General features: G+C 40.4%; 1 protein-coding gene across 6 annotated transcripts in view; it reads left to right on the top strand.

Moving 5' to 3' along the window:
* Window positions 1-19,787, top strand: part of APP (amyloid beta precursor protein) — a 284,471-nt gene that overhangs the window by 61,260 nt on the left and 203,424 nt on the right. For all 6 annotated transcript variants that reach the window (XM_008969776.6, XM_008969774.6, XM_008969775.6 and 3 more), the window contains one exon: window positions 19,450-19,579. In XM_008969776.6, the coding sequence (XP_008968024.4) occupies window positions 19,450-19,579 (130 nt within the window). The remainder of the gene's footprint in view (window positions 1-19,449; window positions 19,580-19,787) is intronic.

Genomic DNA, 19,787 nt, shown 5'->3' with positions numbered 1-19,787 from the left:
ATTGGGTAATTTATAAAGAAAAGAGGTTTAAGTGGTTCACGGTTCCAAAGGCTGTATGGGAAGCATGGCTGGGGAGGCCTCAGGAAACTTAGAATCATGGCAGGAGGTGAAGGGGAAGAAGACACATGTTCACATGGCCAGAGCAAGAAAGAGAAAGAGTGTGAAGGGAGAGGTGCTACACACTTTCAAACACCCGGATCTCATGAGAACACTGTCACGGGACAGCACTCGAGGGATGGTGCTTAAACATTGAAACCACCCCCATGATCCAATCCCTTCCCACCAGACCCCACCTCCAACACTGGGAATTACAATTCGACATGAGATTTGGGTAGGGACACAGAGCCAAACTGTATCAAAGGGTTGAGCACAGAGTGGTTCTTCCCAGTTCTGGACTTTACCAGATTGTTGGTGGCCACCACGAGTGGGGAGAATTAGCCCTTTGCTGTCACCTTCCTCTTGCAATTCTGGTATTATCTGTCCTCTGCCTACCACCCACCCACGGAAGTCTTGTTGGATGATATACACCAGCCAGATTCTTCAACATTAGGCGCCATAAGTAAGAAAGGGCCAAAACATCATACCTTGTGAGCCATTTTAATGGATTTGGGCTTTATTTTGTAGCAACAGGAAGTCACTAGACTTTATTTTTTATCTATTTTTTTTTTCTTTTTTTTTCTTTTGTTTTTGAGACAGAGTCTTGCTCTTGTTGCCCAGGCTGCAGTGCAGTGGCACAATCTCAGCTCACTGCAACCTCTGCCTCCTGTGTTCAAATGATTCTCCTGCCTCAGCCTCCTGAGTAGCTGGGATTATAGGTGCCTGCCACCACGCCGGGATTTTTTTTATTTTTAGTAGAGACAGGGTTTCACCATGTTGGCCAGGCTGGTCTCGAACTCCTGACCTTGCGATCCACCCTCTTCGGCCTCCCAGAGTGCTGGGATTACAGGCGTGAGCCACCGCACCCGGCCTAGACTTTATTTTTTCAGAGAAGAAGAGTGATTGTAGATTTGCATTTAAACAAATCACCTTCTTGCTTTATCACTATGTCCCCTACCAAAAATCTTCGTTCTCCCAGAGACTGCCATGCTTTAGCCTCTAGCCGTGTGCTGTCCAGTACTGTAGCCACTGGCCCCATGTGGCTGTTTGGCACTTGAAATGTGGCTAGTGGAAACTGATGTGTGCTATAAGTGTAAGATAGATACCGTATCTCAAAGATATAATGTGAGAAAACCTGGAAAATGATCACATTCATTTTTATATAGGTTTAACATTGAAATAGTTATGTTTTGAATATGCTGTTAAATACATCATAAATGTTACTGAGTTGTAACTATGTGATTAAAATTGATTTCACTTGTTTCTTTTGACGTTTCACGTGGCAGTGAGGAAATTGAGGTTCCATAGGCAGTTGCATTCTGTTTCCGTGGAACAGTGCTGTTCTCTGTGCTATCCCGAGCCACCAGTGACTCTGAGCTGTAAGGGTCTTAGATCCCATGATCTGGCAAGTGGGAGAGGGAGGTAGAAATGAGTCCCTCCATACCTTCAACCAGAACTTCACTGCATGTTGCAAGTCAGGGAACAAGGCTTGTTTGGGGTCCTTTTAAATACATCTTTCATTAAATACATTTGGATGTAAGATGATTATATGCCTTTCTAGAACCCTGTGGTGCTCTCTTCCTCCTCAGACATAATGTCTTTGGATACTAAGGGTGCATTGATGAACAGAACACAGGGCCTGTTCTTCAAAGGGGGAGAAAAGCTTGTAAAATCATAATTTTAGCTATCTAAAAACTACATGGTGACAGTGACACTAATACCATCAGCATTGAGCATTCACAAAGGGTCACAAAGGGTCAGCTACTATGCTAAGTACTTGCACTCATTTTACCCACTCAGTGACACCTGTGGAGAAGAACCGAAGGAAAGCACCTTGGGGAATTGCAGCATTGAAGGCAAACAAAGAGAGACGATTCCCCATGAGGGAGATGAGCAGCGGCCAGAGAGATAGGATAGGAAGTAGGAGGCGTTACATGCTGGAAGTCAAGCCATGTAAATTTCTAAATGAGGGGAAAGATAAGAGTGCAAGCATGATGCAAACGGAAAGCAGTTGAAGTGTAGTTTTTGACATGGTAAAATCATGTCTGTCATGCAGACTGAACACATGTCAAATATTTTATTCAATTCATTAATGAGATGAACTGTAAGATGTGAAAAATGGTTCATTTTGACTTGGAGAGATTTAAAATTCCTTCCCCAGCACACTTGAGTTGCATGGCTATGAACAGGAATCATCTGGAATTATCTGGAATATCGTCAAATTATTTTCATGGTACAGGAACACTTGCATTGCTATGAGGTGTCTGCAGTATCCATCTTTACAAAGCTCTAAAGGTGTGGAATAGCTTGTAAGGATGTAAGTAATAAGGGTGTAAGAATTTTAAGGGTGTAAGTCATAAAATAGCTTATTTAGTAGCAAGTCAACTGGAGGAACATGCTGTAGAATCAGATAATCCTTTCCCCACCACCCTCAGGGTCTGCAAGACAACACCTGCATTTCAATGCTAGGACACCCAGCAATCTCTTTTGCTCATATCTTGTTTTTGGACATTTGTATGTGTGTGTGACAAAACATTGTTAGGATCTGGCAAATAGAAGGTCATTGTTGACCCTGTGGAATAGCATGGGGAGAAGTTACGTTGCAGTCCATTGCAGGAAGAACAACATGGGTCAATGGTGAGTCAGCTGTGGACTCCTGGAGGAAAGACCTAGAGGCAAAAAGCTTTGAGGTCATTGAAGACAAAAGGAAAGGCTTTATGATTTTGATTTTTAAATGGAAGGAATTTGGGCTGAAGGAAGCTTAAACTAAACTGTGGGAAGGACTGATACCCATCCTAAGCACTAGTTGCAGGTATCTCTTAAGAACTAGGTTTTGGCCGAGCTCCGTGGCTCAGACCTGTAGTCCCAGCGCTTTGAGTGAGAGGATCGCTTGAGCCCAAGAGTACAAGGTTACTGTAAGCTATAACTATGGTATTCAGTTCTGTAAGAACTAGGCAGAAAGGAGATCCAGTGGATATGTGATTGGCTGGATCTTGGAAAGGGGAGGGAACATCTCCTTTTCTGAGGAAGAATGGGGAGATAGGGTGGGTTAATTAGGCAGTTTCTTTTGCCAGGTGATAAAAACCCCCTAAACAATTTGTATTTTATATATGGAGAATATTTTCTCCCACCGATGGGAAGGATCGTAGTGTGGGGGATGCTTACCCAATTTCTTAAAAATGTACACAGAAATGAGATCCCTAGGTGCTGGAACCGAGAGTCAGTACTGCCTAGAATTTCCCCATTAGGGTCTCTTGTTTCTGCTTACCTTCCTGCTGTGTGTTTACTCCTTTTCTCCTGCTAAGATGGGTGTCCTCAAGGAGACCAGGGATGTTGGTAGCCACGACCTCTGGTAGTGTTAGTCCTGGTTTGGCATCCCAACTTTGTTCTGCCCATGGGCATTATCAGGGAGTGCTTCTGGTTGGCACTGCTTTGAGTTACACGTCTGCCCTTGGAGCCACCACCGTATCTGCAGGGACTCAGTATCAGGACTAGCCCATCTTGGCCTTGTGGGTGTGGCCGTGTGATGTGGGGAGAGGAGCTGTTGCCAGAAGAGGGATGAAGAATGGCATGGGCAAAATAGAAGAATGACCCCAGTGCTGCAACACAGTGGGTATGGATTAGAAAAGGCTTGTAGGCTGGACAGGGCGAGGTGAGGGAGTGCATCATGCATTAGGATTTTAAGTGGCTTTTTGGGGAGTATTGAGCAGGTGGCAGGGGAGACAAGTTCACTCAGAAGTTTTAGACAGTGTTGACATTTTCTTTCAAATTGTGCATCTTGAATTCTCTAGAACATTCTTTATAGATATTTCAGGATCTTCCTGCCACTTTCCACATTGTAGCTATTCTGGTGTTTTTCTTTTATAATTAGAAATAATGAATAGTTCTCATTTGTAGGCTTGGATTTTCGTGCGTGTGTTGGAAAGTGTTCGTTTTGCCTTTCTTTTTTTAACTTCATGTTTTTATTTTTTAAACCGTATTGATGGATTCATTGCTAGGAACGGCAAGGAAAAGAATACTCTCACAATGTTACCACGTTTCCTTCTCACAGGTTTTATAAGTTGTATTATTTTTATATTTTCAAAGTTATAATCTTACCATCTCCTCTGTTGCCATAATTCTCATTCATAGGGTCTGTCTTTAACTGGACTCATTGTTTACAGCTAGTCTTTTCATCAGATCATCTCAAACCCTGTATTACATTAATATTTTGATTCCGTTTTGTTGGATGACTTTCATCTTAATCATTCTTATTGTTGAACAATGTTTTTCTTATTATTGAACAATTGCTTCATTAGGTATAGAATTCCTGGTTGATGGGTGTTTGATTCAGCACCATGAAAATTCACGGTATTCTGGTATCTGTCATTGGGCAAATTCTTCTTCTTCTTTTTTTTTTTTTTTTGAAAAAAATGCGTGGAAACCATTAGTTACCATTGGCAGAGCTACTCATTTAATGATTTTTTTTTTCTCCCAATAGTGGTGGATGAATTTTTTACTTTGCGTTCTCACTTTGTGTCTCTCATGACCAAAATATTTTAGAGATAACTAGCTGGCTAAGTCTGAGGTGGCTGTTAACAGTCTGGTCCTAGGATAGAACAAAACCAACAGAACTCATCACCGTCACGTCGTTTTGACTTTTTGCTCACCAGTTTAACTCATTGTTTAATTTGTTTTTCCAAAGGATTGCTTTGCAGTATACATGTTGGTGCATAGCTTAACATGATGATAAATACATAACTTTGACTGTGAATTATCTACTCTGCTCCTTTCATAGTCTCATGCTTCTCTGAATTTGTATTTTGTGTTACTGGGTTGTTTTGTTGTTATCATTCATAGTGTTTTTTTTGCCCTTGATTCTTTGATCCAGGTTTTGGTCAAGAGCAAGGTTCAAGAGAAAAAGTAAAAACACAGTCTTTTATTTTTGCTCTTGGTTATAAACCCTTGTAAAGTTTGATTGAGAAGATAACTTGGATCTTATGGTTTAAATTGAGTCTTTGTTTAATCCCAAGCCTTCCAAATTCTTAGTGCTTATGTATTCTTTCCTCTTTCCCAATCATAATCGTTTTGCTTCTGCCTAGTCATTGGTCAAATACCTGCCTTTCAATGCATTTAAAAAATATTTTGTGTTAGCACCATTTGAGATTTTTTTTCCCCTTTTTTTTCAAGTATGTATTGAGGACTGTTATGGGATGAATGTTTGTGTTCCCCCAAAATTTAGATATTGAAACCCTAACCCCAGGCATGATGGTATTCGGAGATGATACCTTTGGGAGGTGATAATTGTTAGATGAGGTCATGAGTATGTGCCCCCGTGATGGAACTAGTGCCCTTATAAGAAAAGATACCAAAGAGCTTGCCTTTTTCTCCCTGCTGAAACGAAGAAGTCACATGAGGACACAGCGAGGAGGTCGCTGTCTGCAAGCAAGGAAGAGCGGCCTCACCAGAACTCGGTCATGCTGGCACCTTGGTTTTGGACTTCCAGCTTCCAGAGCTGTGACAAAAGACATTTTTGTTGTTTAAGCCATTCACAGTAAGGCAGCATTTTGAGCTAAGACAAAGACCTACTGTGGCTTCTGTAGGCAAAAGCCCTACAGACCCAAAGTGTTGTGAGAATTAACATTTCTAGGGATCATGCCTTACAGTGGATTTTATCCAACACTTAGCTCTGACCTAGAGCACGCTAGTCGTCATTAGGTAAATGCTTGTGGATGGTAGTTTCTGGCACAGAGATTGGAGCGATATGGGCAGGAGTTCTGTATCCAGCTTATGCTGAGAGAGCTTCCCATAAAATGGAGCCTATACTTTCCTTTTGCAGAGACCATTTCTATCCATTGATAGAATTCTTTTTTTTTTTTTCTTTTTTTTGACAGGATCTCACTCCGTCGCCCAGGCTGGAGTGCAGTGGCATGATGTCAGCCCACTGCAACCTCTGCCTCCTGGGTTCAAGTGATTCTCATGCCTCAGCCTCCTGAGTAGCTGGGATTACAGGTGCACGCCACCACATGTGGCTAATTTTTGTATTTTGGTAGAGATGGGGTTTCACCATGTTGGCTAGGCTGGTCTTGAACTCTAGTGATTTACCTGCCTCGGCCTCCCAAAGTGCTGGGATTACAGGCATGAGCCACCGCGCCCAGCCTTCCATCGACAGAATTCTAAAGACATGTTTAGGCAATAGTTGGCAGAATGTTGGCGCGTAGTCCAGATATGCCTTCAGTTTCTTTTTATCCGCTTCAAATGCAAAGGCCATGATAACTCAATAGTAAAGTCATAAATCCATAGTATGACTTAAAATATTTGGTTGTAATATTACAAAGTATGCTTCCAAACACATTAAGCATGCAAAATCCTTATATTGTTCTTTTTGTTTAGTGTTTAGGGTAGTTTGTGTGAATCATAGATGACCACAGTAGACTGTTGTTATTTTCTTTTGGCATTCTTTGATAGAAAACAGTGCTTTTCCTCTTTTATTTATACTAGAAGCAAAAAGTATCTCTCATAGCATTATGGAAACAACTTGAATACAACTACGTCAATTATTCATCTTTTTTTTTTTTTTTTTTTTTTTTGAGACAGAGTCCCACTCCATCAACCAGGCTGGAGTGCAGTGGTGCAGTCTTGGCTCACTGCAATCTTTGCATCCTGGGCTCAAGTGATTCTCGTGCCTCAGCCTCCCAGATTACAGGTGCCCACACCATTCTCAGATAATTTTTGTATTTTTACTAGAGATGGGGTTTCACCATGTTGGCCAGGCTGGTCTCGAACTCCTGACCTCAAGTGATCCACCTGTCTTGGCCTCCCAAAGTGCTGGAATTACAGGTGTGAACCACTGTGCCTGGCAGTTATTCATCATTTAACAGCATAAAGTGGCCACTTGATTTAATAAACTATTATAGTACCAAAATTTTGGCCTGAGGAATTTATAAATATAAATAGAACAAAACAAAAATAATATTCCCCTTGAAACATATTCTAAAACCAGGGGCTAAAAGTTAGAATTGTTAGATTTTATTGTCCTGTTTCTTTGGGATGAAATGAAATTTTTTAAAAAACATAGTTTTGGCCAGGTGCAGTGGCTCACGCCTGTAATCCCAGCACTTTGGGAGGCCGAGGCGGGCAGATCACGAGGTCAGGAGATCGAGACCATCCTGGCTAACACGGTGAAACCCTGTCTCTACTAAAAATACAAAAATATTTGCCGGGCGTGGTGGCGGGCACCTGTAGTCCCAGCTACTTGGGAGGCTGAGGCAGGAGAATGGTGTGAACCCAGGAGGTGGAGCTTGCCGTGAGCCGAGATCGCGCCACTGCACTCCAGCCTGGGCGACAGAGTGAGACTCCATCTCAAAAAAAAACAAAAACAAAAAAAAAACACATAGTTTTATTTAAACCAAAGGCTTTGGGATTCCAGAAGAATAAAGAAAGTGTACTTCAATTCTACATCTCAAGAATCTATTTCTTCCCAAATTTAATACAGGCAAATTTAGTCTATATTTATTGGGCACTGTTAGGTTTTTGTGTCAGGTGTTGCTGAGTGGCGGGATACCATTCTTGGCCCATAAGGACCTTATAAATCTATTAATACAATTAAATTGTGAAGAAAATGTAGAAAATTGCAAAGGTAGAATGAGGTTGCAAATTGGAGGGTCTTATTCTGGAGATAGGTGGAAGCTATGGCAGATTTTTAGCATGAATGCTTTCTGGTCAAGACACTTTTAGAAAAATTAGCTTGTTTCCAAGAGTAGATTAGACTGGGGAGAAAAGGAATTCAAATTACAAAATAATAGTGTGAAAAGTGTTGTGGGAGATCATCCTGTCCATCCTCTCATTCATGATATCCTGAGGTGCTGTATTAAGGGCATTATTGCTCTTTGTCACCCGAGCAGTCCAGGAAGGCTGCCTGTTCAGTCTTAGACTGTGTCCTCACAGTCTTAAACCATATCCTCACTTTATGATAGAAACACACAGGCAAGTGTTGTAAAAGTTACATATTGTCAGTTAAACAAGAAATTGGATGAGTCCCCATACTGTTCTTCCTCTTTTTTAAAGAGAGAACTTGGGCCGGGTGCCATGGCTCACACCTGTAATCCCAGCACATTGGGAGGCCGAGTCGGGCTGGTGATGAGATCAAGAGATCAAGACCATCCTAGCCAACATGGTGAAACCCTGTCTCTACTAAAAATACAAAAATTAGGTGGGCATGGTGGCGCACGCCTGTAGTCCCAGCTACTCGGGAGACTGAGGCAGGAGAATTGCTTGAACTCGGAGGCCGAGGTTGCAGTGGGCCGAGATCACGCCACTGCACTCCAGCCTGGCGACAGAGTGAGACTCCATCCCCCCCCCAAAAAAAAAAGGAAAAAAAAAAGAGATAACTTGAAACAGGCTCTTCCAGCCTCTCTATTCCTTTAATAACATGCAGTGCACTTCTTGGAGCTAGGGGCTAGGGGCTAGGGGCTAGGGGCTTCTTGAAGGTGTTGATGTCTCTGGTAACTTACACTGCGGGGCAGGTCTCTGGAGGGAACTTTGAACAGGTTAAGCCTCAAATGCAGGCAGAGATTTCCAATTGGGAAAGTTAGGTGAACGTGGCTTTATCATCTCTTTTATTGGTTTATGGGTATTTTCTCTTTTTCCTGTTTTCTTTTCCACCATTTAACATTATCTGTTCTCTGCCTCTTTAACCTTCTGGCTTTAAATGAACAGTTGCTTAATCTATAGATTAACAGGATCAGCAAACAAAGCACAGCAGTGCCTGCACAAAGCAGAAACTGCCTGTTAGATGAGTTGAGCAAAACCATTTCCTTTGCCCAACTTTCTCCTCTAAAATATATAACTGAACATGGGATTCCCAGACAAGAATTGTTGCTCAACCTTTCTTTTTCCATTCTACAGTTGTATGAAATTAAAATTAAATAAAAAGCAAACAACAGAGGTAGTCTTTTTAATCTTACCGAGTTGGAAGGTATACTATATACATTATCCTATGGTAGAAGGTCTGGTACATTCTTGACCATTATTACTTTGCTCTGGGCACCCTTCACCCTTGTAGGCTGAAAATTGACAAATCATAGGCACGTATACGTTGTGGTTTTGGAATTTGAAAGATCTCAAATTCATATTGAGTGAGACAGTTTTTGAATAGAGGGATCAGGCTGTCTATATGTGGATATATTTTATGCATTTCTGGTCTGTATAAATGTAAGGATTGCTTTACTGACCATAGGATTTCTTCTAGGGCTAAAAAGTTGAAGCCAGTTTGGATATTTTAAAATAAGAAAATTAGCCCTACATTGAAAGAGAGAATAGGAAAATCTAGGCTATGTGCACACATCTGCTCGTGTTTTCACAATTGTGTCCTGTCCTATTTATTTTTATTTCTCTCCCATCTCTTCCCTCCCACCCACAATTTGTTTTTCATTCAACACTTTGAAATTAGAATAGCTTATCTATCAAACAAGGTTCTTTGACAGGATTTTCCAACTCTGAGTATGAAAGTGTGGATATAACAATATATTTATATAGAATGTCAGAAGCAGAGTTTGGCCAGATTATTGGGAAATATTCTAACGCCCTGCAGCATTTTACCGCCTTTGCTTTTACATAAGGCCATCATTTGGAAACATAGCATGCTGATACCTCCCATTATTGCAGTAGCGTTTCATCAGCTGCACGCTGCCTCTCAGCGCCTCATTAAGTTGCAAGCAGAGAACGTTTTCGTTTTCCAGTTCTCTTTCTCAATTAAGTTAGAGATTGTATTTTCAGTATTCCTCATTATTAAAAGAATTTTTGTTGAGAATAGTTTAAGATGTGATATTTCTTTGTATTCCAGGAAAATTTAAAGAATGTCATTGAAATCCAGAAACAGAAGTATATATTGTCTAGGACATGCTTTGTCTTGGTTAGGCATGTCTAAGTCCGAGTAGTTTAAAATTTATAATTAATATACTCTTTGAATGCTTAGAAATGGCATCGATTTTAGTTGTTCTAGTTTCATCTTAAATAAATTGGAGTAATTACTGACTCAGGATTATGATGTGCTACACATAAAACATTTGCAGTGATGTCTGGTACTTAGGAAACCCTCAGTTATGACATTTTTTTTGCTTTCTTCTTGGATATGGATATGTTCTTTGAAAAAGGGACTGGTATGGAAAAGCTTTGAGAAGATGAAAATATACAAGATAGGCTATCTCTGAAACAATTTGGTATAGAACATTTGATTCTCTGTTTCATGTATATATTCATATATGCTAGCTGCAGTCATGCAGACACAATTTGGATCTGGGTTTTTTTTTTTCCTTTTTCATATGCAGTTATAAATTTAGAAACCTGGCTGTTTCCTCTGGACTAAATGTATTTATTTAAATTTTCAGTGCTTTAAATGCAAAATTACAAGCATATGTACAAGTAGAAAGAATAGTAAAATGAACCCTCCCATCTATCTGTCACTGAATTGCAGTAATGATCAAATCTAGTCAGTCTTGTTCCTGAGTCAGTCTGGAATGCAGGTTTTTTTTCTTAACTATTCAGGTTCTCCAGCAATCCTGGCAAAACATATGCAGGTTTCAGCTCATCTCTTTCAGTGACCTGTAAATTAAGATGTGCTAAAGCATCACATGTTACTCATTGACGTTTTGTTAATATATTTAAAACATTTTATTAGTACCACATAATTTTTAGCGTTTTCAAAAAGAAATAAGAATTTGGCTAAAGGTGAATTTTAAAAATTGAATGACTAAGTAGAAAAGTAGGCAAACTGTTTTCAGAATTAGTAGCAATTTCCAATTCCATTTACTCTTTTGTTAGCCATGTTTGATTTTGTGTTTTTGAAATACCTTTGGTCATTTTAGGACTTTTGGCATTAATCACCTGTCTTAGGTGGCCTGTTTACAAAAGGGACTTTTAGGTTTTCCATTTGCCCTTAATGTTGGGAATAGAGACAAAGTTTCTGTAGGACTCTGATAACATATGGCTTTACAAAGTTTTTTTTTAATATATACATTTCTCTTCTTGGCTTTCTTAAATATCATCAATGTCTTTTCTTGCTTTATGTATTTAGCAACTTAAATGTCATCTTGTCTGAGATCAATATATTTCCAACTTGGAGAGAGAGTGAGAAGAGAGACTTCAGATTTTTAAAATGTGGAACAAAACATTCTGATGGTGACCAGGTTTTAAGGTATTTCTTCAGTAGACAAAACTACTTAGGCTACCGATGATAAGCTTTCAATATTAATAATAATTATTATATTATATATAAAAATATTAATATAATACTATCTGAGATTGTTTCTATTCTCCCTCTTTCCTGGTTGTTAGGATTTGGAATTTCTTATGCACTCTTTTTTTTTTTTTTTTTTTTTTTTTGAGACAGTCTGGCTCTGTCGCCCAGGCTGGAGTGCAGTGGCGCGATCTCGGCTCACTGCAAGCTCCGCCTCCCAGGTTCACACCATTCTCTTGCCTCAGCCTCCCAAGTAGCTGAGACTACAGGCGCCTGCCACCATGCCCGGCTAATTTTTTGTATTTTTTAGTAGAGACGGGGTTTCACCATGTTAGCCAGGATGGTCTCGATCTACTGACCTTGTGATCCACCTGTCTCGGCCTCCCAAAGTGCTGGGATTACAGGCCTGAGCCACCGCGCCTGGCCTATGCACTCTTAAAATTATTTCATGTACTGATACATTCACTTTCAATGATAAAACGTGGCTGTATGACCAGGTAGGTAGGCTGCTTTTCAGATTCCTGTACTAACTGAATGGGCCCCATTGGCCCAAGTGAGAGCTTAACTTGTCACTCTTCCTAAATGTCTTCCTCAGCTGAGTGCTTATTTACAGTAATCTACTGCTTATAGCAGATGCTATGATTTGTATAAGCTGTCATATCTACTTGGAAGAACAATATTGAAAGGCATTGAGATACTTACTTTCCTCAAAAGCCCATAATCCAACAACTATTTAGAATATCTTATTTAAGAGATAGGTTTATAATACCCAAAGGGAACTTAATGTATACTGAAAGTCCCTGATTGAATGGATTCTGACCTTAACCACAAATATTAATTACATGCTTATCAGACACTTACTGTGCTATCCCAGGGTTTGCCACTGTTGAGGGAACACCAGATGAATCATATTGTCCCTACCTTCAAGGATTATATATTCTAATAGGACAGACAGCCCATCAGCAGAATAGGAGGTAGAAAGTGGTCAGGGATCAGATAAAGTGATCAAGGAAAGTGGAGGATGCAGTGGTAGGATAGAATGGTCTGCACACAGAGATTGAGGGGATCATGCGGTGGGAATTAGTGAACTAGCATGCAAGCCGGGCCTTTTTCTTGGCTTTGGTTCAATTGGAAGGAGCATAAAGCTACTAAAGTAGCTTATGTTTAGAAATAGGGCTTATTGAAGGGGACAAGGCACCTCCTAGAATCCAAATGCACATCCCAAGACTTAAAAGAGTTAGAGGGCACAGGCAGGCCCTGTCAGATCCAGTCTCTGCCAGATCCAGTCTTGTCTGTTTCTCATCTTCCCTTTTCTCTCTGAGTATTCCCTGTTTTCCTTTCCTGGACTAACTGCTTCTTCCACATGCCTAGTTTGAGTCCACCCATGGTTTTTTGGGGGGCTTTTCTTTGTTTTTTTGTTACGTTCTGTTTTTGTTTTTTTTTGAGGTGGGGTCTCACTCTGTTGCCCAGACTGGAGTGCAGTGACGTGATCACGGTTCACTGCAGCCTCGACCTCCTCGCTTAAGCTGTCCTCCCACCTCAGCCTCCCGAGTAGCTGGGACTATAGGCGCAAGCCACCATGCACCCATGGGTGTTGACACGCCACCTGTGGCTCAGACTTATGCTCACCTCCAGTCAAGTTTCTTCCTTATCTAACGACAGCCTTTGTGTGTTCGTGAAAGCCCTTGAGGGAGAGAATGCTACGTACAGTTTGGTTTTCTTGGGCTCTAATAAGCTATAGGGATGGCGCTGCAGAGTTGAAATACAGTCACTAATGAGTCCTCCTTCAGAGAGCTGAGGGTGGGAGCACCACATAGAAGGAGTTGGGGGTCAGCAGCCTCCTGATAGTCTGAAAGCCAAAGATGATGGATGTGGGGCTCCACGGGGAGGCTATAACATGCCACGTTATGTTTTCTGCCCTTGAGGAAAGCTTCTTTTCACCAGGCAGGCAGTACAGATACGAACTTAATAGCGACGTGAGGCACACTGATAAATACCAGAAAACATTCCGTAAGAGGGGTTAGCATTATTTCACTGTGTGCAGAGGAGGTTTGTCCATTTGGGGGGACCCTAATGAGTGTAGGCATTTGAAGTGTAGTCTAAGGGATCTTAGGTAAGAGTGTGTTTGGAACACAGTGTATGTATTTATACAGCAAATGCTCTGTGTGGCTATAATTTAGGAAAATTTGTAGGAATTGAGGACAGCTTATTTTTCTACTAGCTGACAGAGGCTTGGGTTTGCTTCTGCTTTAAGTATAAGTATCTCGAGTCCTTTTTTAAAAAGGAAAATCAAGGAAATAGTTGGAATTGGGTTTCACATAAGAAACATTTTAGAAAAGAAGGGGAGTATGAGAGTTAGGATTTGCTAATGTTTGCTGTATTAGCAAATTATTTGCAATGCTTGTCATATTAGCAATACATGTATGTTTTGGAAAACACATGCAAATTAAGCAGCTTAAGGAACTTTTATCTTTATTTCCTATGCAAGATTTGAGATGCTGCAAAGAAAATATTAAAACATTGAACTGATACTTACAGTAGTCCTCCTATATCTGCAGAGGATACCTTCCAAGACCCCCAGTGAATGCCTGAAACCTTAGATAGTACCAAACCCAATATATACTATGTTTTTTTCCTATAGGTACATACCTGTGATAAAGTTGAATTTACAAATTAGTCACAGTAAGTAATTCACAACAACTAATAATAAAATAGAGCAATTATGACACTACGCCGCCATCACTACTCTTGCACTTTGGGGCCGTTATTAAGTCAAATAAGAGTTACTTGAACACAAGCGCTATGATGAAGTGATCAATGGCAGGTTGCATGTACAGCATGGAGACGCTGGACAAAGGGATGATTCACTTTCTGGACTGTGTGGGTTTGAGATTTCATCACACTGCTCAGAATGGTGCGCAATTTAAAACTTATTGTTGGCTGGGCATGGTGGCTCATGCCTGTAATCGTGGTACTTTGGGAGGCCAAGACAGGAGGATCTCTTGAGGCCAGGAGTTTGAGACCAGCCTGGGCAACATAGGATGACCCTACCTCTTTCTTAAAATTAAATATAGGCCGGGCACGGTGGCTCACACCTGTAATCCCAACACTTTGGGAGGCCAAGGCGGGTGGATCACAAGGTCAGGAGATCGAGAGCATCCTGGCCAACATGGTGAAACCCCGTCTTTACTAAAAATACAAAAATTAGCCGGGTGTGGTAGCGGGCGCCTGTAGTCCCAGCTACTCAGGAGGCTGAGGCAGGAGAATCGCTTGAACCTGGGAGATGGAGGTTACAGTGAGCCGAGATTGCACCACTGCACTCCAACCTGGGCGACAGAGTGAGAGTCCATCTCAAAATAAATAAATAAATAAATAGAAAAATAAAACTCATTTATTTATAGAGCTTTCCATTTAATATTTTTGGACTGAAACTATGGAAAGCAAAACCACAGATAAGGGAGGACTACTATAATTATGATAAAAATCAGGAACTTAATCTAGCCACGAGAACATTTGTATTTCTGATTATTTAAATTTTTATTCTTGTCTAAAATGTTGAACTATATTTATATTTATATCTTTAAATATAAATGAACGATATATCTTTATAAATGAGCTATATATTTATATTTTATATAAATATAAATATTTTTATATCTATGTAAACATCAAAAGGCTTTTTTTCCTCTCTGGATGTTTACTGGGGTTATTTAATAAAAACCTAGGGATGATATTGGGAATTTTTGTTGGAATTTTAAATTTTAACATGTTTGTTTCTTTTTTTGTTTTGTTTCGTTGTTTGCTTTCTGAGCTGGGAGTTGGTTGTGCATGTGGCAGTTGCTTTATCAAAAGGATCTTGCTCTGCTTCAGAAGAAGTTTTGTTACCTTGATTGCTAATGTTCTCCCCCTTAAACCTCCTGATGTTGGAACAGCAAAATTGCATTATGTTTGGAAAATCTAAATTAATAATCCCTTATCTCTGAATAAAAGTAACTGAATCAGGTTGAATTTACTGCTTCCATTTTAATAGGACAGTAGGAAAACTATGCATGGGCTTTATGTGGTTCAATTTTTTTTTTTTTTTTGAGACCGAGTCTCGCTCTGTCACCAGGCTGGAGTGCAGTGGTGTGATCTCAGCTCACTGCAACATCCGCCTCCTGGGTTCCTGCGATTCTCCTGCCTCAGCCTCCCGAGTAGCTGGGACTTAACAGGCGTGTGCCATGACGCCCAGCTAATTTTTGTATTTTTAGTAGAGACAGGGTTTCACCATGTTGGCCAGGATGGTCTTGATCTCTTGACCTCGTGAGCCGCCCGCCTCGGCCTCCCAAAGTGCTGGGATGACAGGTGTGTGCCACTGTGTCCGGCCTGGTTCAAATTTTATAATCTCCACATCCATCTGCATATTAACAATTGTCATTGTTGGTGTTATAGAGAGAGAAGCTGAAGCACAGAAAATAACACGCATGTTCTAGATTTCCTGGTGGGAACTGGAAGTAAATTCTGTGTTTGGCTGATCACTGTATAAAGTTCTAGTACTAGTCTTTAGGGAAAAGCCTCATCTTCATGGATTTTAATTTGTCAATTTGCAATTCTACCTACTTGGAAATAGTCAACCTAATCAGTTACTGCCCTGTTGCACCAACTATTACCATAGGAATCTGAAGATGGTATGCAACCAACATGAAAAAGAGATCCTTTTCTCCTGTTAATCAGTTTGTACCCTACAAACAATTCGTTGGCTTTAAGTTGTATAGAGGGAACCATGATGTGAATATGCCTGCTACTGGGTTTATAGAAAACCGACGACTCCTGAGGAAATTCTCAGCAGGGTTGTCTTTCAGTGAAGTGGCAGCTAGAACCCTTTAGAAAGATGCAGTAACTCACATTTTACTGCACATAAAGTCATGTCCCTCAGGGTGGACTCTCATGTGTCATACAGTTTATGACTCATGAGTGCTGCAGCTTTGTGATCTAATAAACAAGTAAAGACGGTGGGAGAATTATATTCCTGTAGAAAAAGCCACTTCACCTTTCATTATATAGGAAAAAAGCCATGGGAATATTAAATTTTTAGTGGCATTTTTAGAGCATTTTCTGTGATCTAAAGTGCCTGCATTGAGATATTAAGATACTTAAGAACAAAGTAAAATAAAGAGAAGTATTAATAGCGGGATCCCTTTGGAGCTAGGTTACTGTGGCAGTGGTTTCAAGAATAACTCTCTCAGCACCCACCCCAGGATTCTGATTTAGAGATTTTTTTGTGTGTTCTCTTAGCATATACCTCTACCACTGAATTTATCCCCTGCTGCTACACTGATTGATACCTTATTTTTAAATTTTTGTTTTTAAAATAGATGGTTTTTTTAGAGCAGTTTTAGATTCACAGAAAAGTTGAGAGGAAGGTACAGAGGTTTCCCATATACTTGCTACCTGCACACATGCTTAGCCTCTCCTATTATAAACATCCCCCACAGAATGGTACATTTATTACAATCGATGAACCGACATTGATATATCATTAGCACCCAAAGTCCATAGTTTCCCTGAGGGTTCACTCTTGGCGGTATACAGTTTTTGGGTTTGGACAAATGTATAATGACATATGTCCATCATTGTAGTACCATACAGAGTAGTTTCACTGCCCTAAAAATCTTCTGTGCTCTATCTGTTCATCCTCCCCCTGCCCCCAACCACCCAAACCCGTGGCAACCACTGATCTTTTTAGTCTCCATAGTTTCGCCTTTTCCAGAATGTCATATGGTGGGAAGAATGTCATATAGTATGGAGCCTATTCAGATGGGCTTCTTTCACTTAGCAATATTAGTTAAGTTCCTCCATGTCTTTTCATGGGTTCATAGCCCATTTCCTTTTAGTGTTGAATGACATTCCATTGTCTAGGTGTGTACCCCACAGTGTTATTTATTCATTCACAGTACCTTATTTTTTAACTGATTTTTTTTGGGTCTGGGACTAAGGTGAGGTAAACAAGGCAGTCAGGAATTGAGATTAAGAATTTTTAATGTAATATTTTTAAAAATCAAAATTACTGCAAAAAAACTCCATGATGAACAAAATATCAACTTTTTAGACAAAGATTGAGTCACGCTCAATTGACATCAAGCCCATGCATAGTTTTCTTACTGCCTTATTAAAATGGAAGCAGTAAATTCAGCCTGATTCAGTTACTTTTATTCAGAGATAAGGGATTATTAATTTAGATTTGCCAAGCCCTCTGAATGTCATGGACAATCATGAGCGAAATTCCGTGTATCGTCTAACTCCCCATGGATGTTATCTTGCTCAGAAACCTTGTTCTCCCTCCAAGGAAGGCACCACTTCTCCTGTAGCCTTCTCAGGTCGAAGTTCTTTTCTCAAAATCCTCACAGAGTTGCCCCTAGAGGTGGGAATGTCCTCTTTTCCTCTTCATTTCCTCTTTTCCTCTTCATTTTTGTTTCCAAACCACTCTTCCTTTCTCTTCCCTAAAAGCCCCCCCCCCCCCCACCTCAGCTTGAAGTGCATGCTTTCAGACAAATCACTTTGCTCCTCCACCTGTTGGTCATCTCCAGACCTCTTTCTACCTCATCGATGTTCACCATTCAGACTTTGAAGATATTAGCTCCTGCCTTGCTGTCATCAGGTGTAGCTGCTCATTTGCTGATTCTTAAATGATCCTAATATTGATCTCAGTGATCCTTCCAGTATTCCAATTTGTCAGTTCATGATTCTCATCCCTCCAGTGACCTTATTTTCATCATTCTCCATCACCCATTGCTTACAATGGTCATATTATACTCCTTGCAATGACCAATCACTGCAACTCCTCCAAAATTTTAATTTCAATTATTTGACTCTCCAAGTACTACTTATTACCACCTCACTTTCTCCAGTCCTGTGCGCCATACATTCTTTAGCCCCTGGAGTGTGATCAGTGGACTCAAACTCCACTGGTCCTACCACCTTTTACCTGTGTCTAATTCCCCTCATGTTCTCACTTTTGCCACTTGAGATTGCATGGCCCAGCATTCTAATCATTCCCTTGCTTATACCGTCACTTCTCTATTCGTTGTTATTTATCTGGCAAAACAACCACCCTGTTGCAATGCAAGGTTTATGCAAGGGAATGCACATTTTCGAAATAGATTTTTATGTTTATGTTTTTCTTTCAAATCTCTACTCATTAATAAATAGAAGTGGTTTGATATTTCACAAATGTGATTTAATTGATCGAGTTTCACATTTCATTCTAAGTGCTCAGTTAAACACCGTGATGTATTCACAACAGTAATCAAAGCAAGGGGCTGTAGTTAGTTATAGGAGCAAAGAGAATTCATGAGTTTATTTTTATCTAAATGACACCCTTGATAACTTTTCGATAAGTTATTTTCATGTAAATTACTTGGAATAAGAGCAGGATTTTTATATAGAAAGCTTTCTATGTGTCATATCCTGTAAAATGTTTGTCTGATTAGTGAGAGATAGGGGGAGGTTGAATTTTACTAAACATAATATCCCCAGCCATATCTACTGTAACATTTGTTTAGGACATTACAGACTATTATCCTACACCAATTTATTTCACATCAAAAATCACCCCATGCTTGTAAGAATCCTCCTTTCCCCCTCTTGTTTCTATTTTAGCTCCCCTGGAAAAATAATATTTTAAGTCTAAATGAGTACAATAAATTAAAAGTTGCATTGCTTAATATTTTGAATGGAATGGCTAGATGCTTGTCATTTGCATCTTTTTCTTTCTACTGAATTTCTTTAGCTTGGTCAGAGGTAGAGCAGGCTTGACTCTTAGGGGATAGCGGTACAGGTTGAGAATCCCAAATTTAAAAATCCAGAGTCCGAAATGCTCAAAAACCCAAAACTATTTGCATGTCAACATGATGCTCAAAGGAAATGCTCATTGGAGTATTTTGGATTTTGGACTTTCCGGATTTCAGATGCTCAACCAGTAAGTATATAATGCAGATGTTCTAAAATCAGAAAAAGTCAGAGACCTTGAAAGCACTTCTGGTCCCCAGCATTTTGGATAAGGGACACTCCACCTGTACCTTACTGGAGGCTCGTTAGATGCTTGTAAATGCCAGCCCCTGCCTCAGGTAACAATTGATTCTCTTTGTGTGCTCTCCCAGGTCTACCCTGAACTGCAGATCACCAATGTGGTAGAAGCCAACCAACCAGTGACCATCCAGAACTGGTGCAAGCGGGGCCGCAAGCAGTGCAAGACCCATCCCCACTTTGTGATTCCCTACCGCTGCTTAGGTGAGCCGGCCGGCCGTGGGGCTGGTGTTGATTGGGGGCCTGGTCTTGAGGGACGAAAAAGAGGATGCTCCTGTTAGGTCACATACACAGACTTGTTCTTCAGCACATTGCCACTCTGTTGTACTGTGTTTTGGACTCTTGCAGTTACATCCTGTGCACTGACACTAGAGGAGCAGTAATTTTGAGTTCCCTGCCTCAGAATGAATTT

This window comes from Pan paniscus, chromosome 22 (genome assembly GCF_029289425.2).
Source record: "Pan paniscus chromosome 22, NHGRI_mPanPan1-v2.0_pri, whole genome shotgun sequence".
NCBI classification, from domain to species: domain Eukaryota; kingdom Metazoa; phylum Chordata; class Mammalia; order Primates; family Hominidae; genus Pan; species Pan paniscus.
This window is presented reverse-complemented; position numbering and strand designations above follow the sequence as displayed.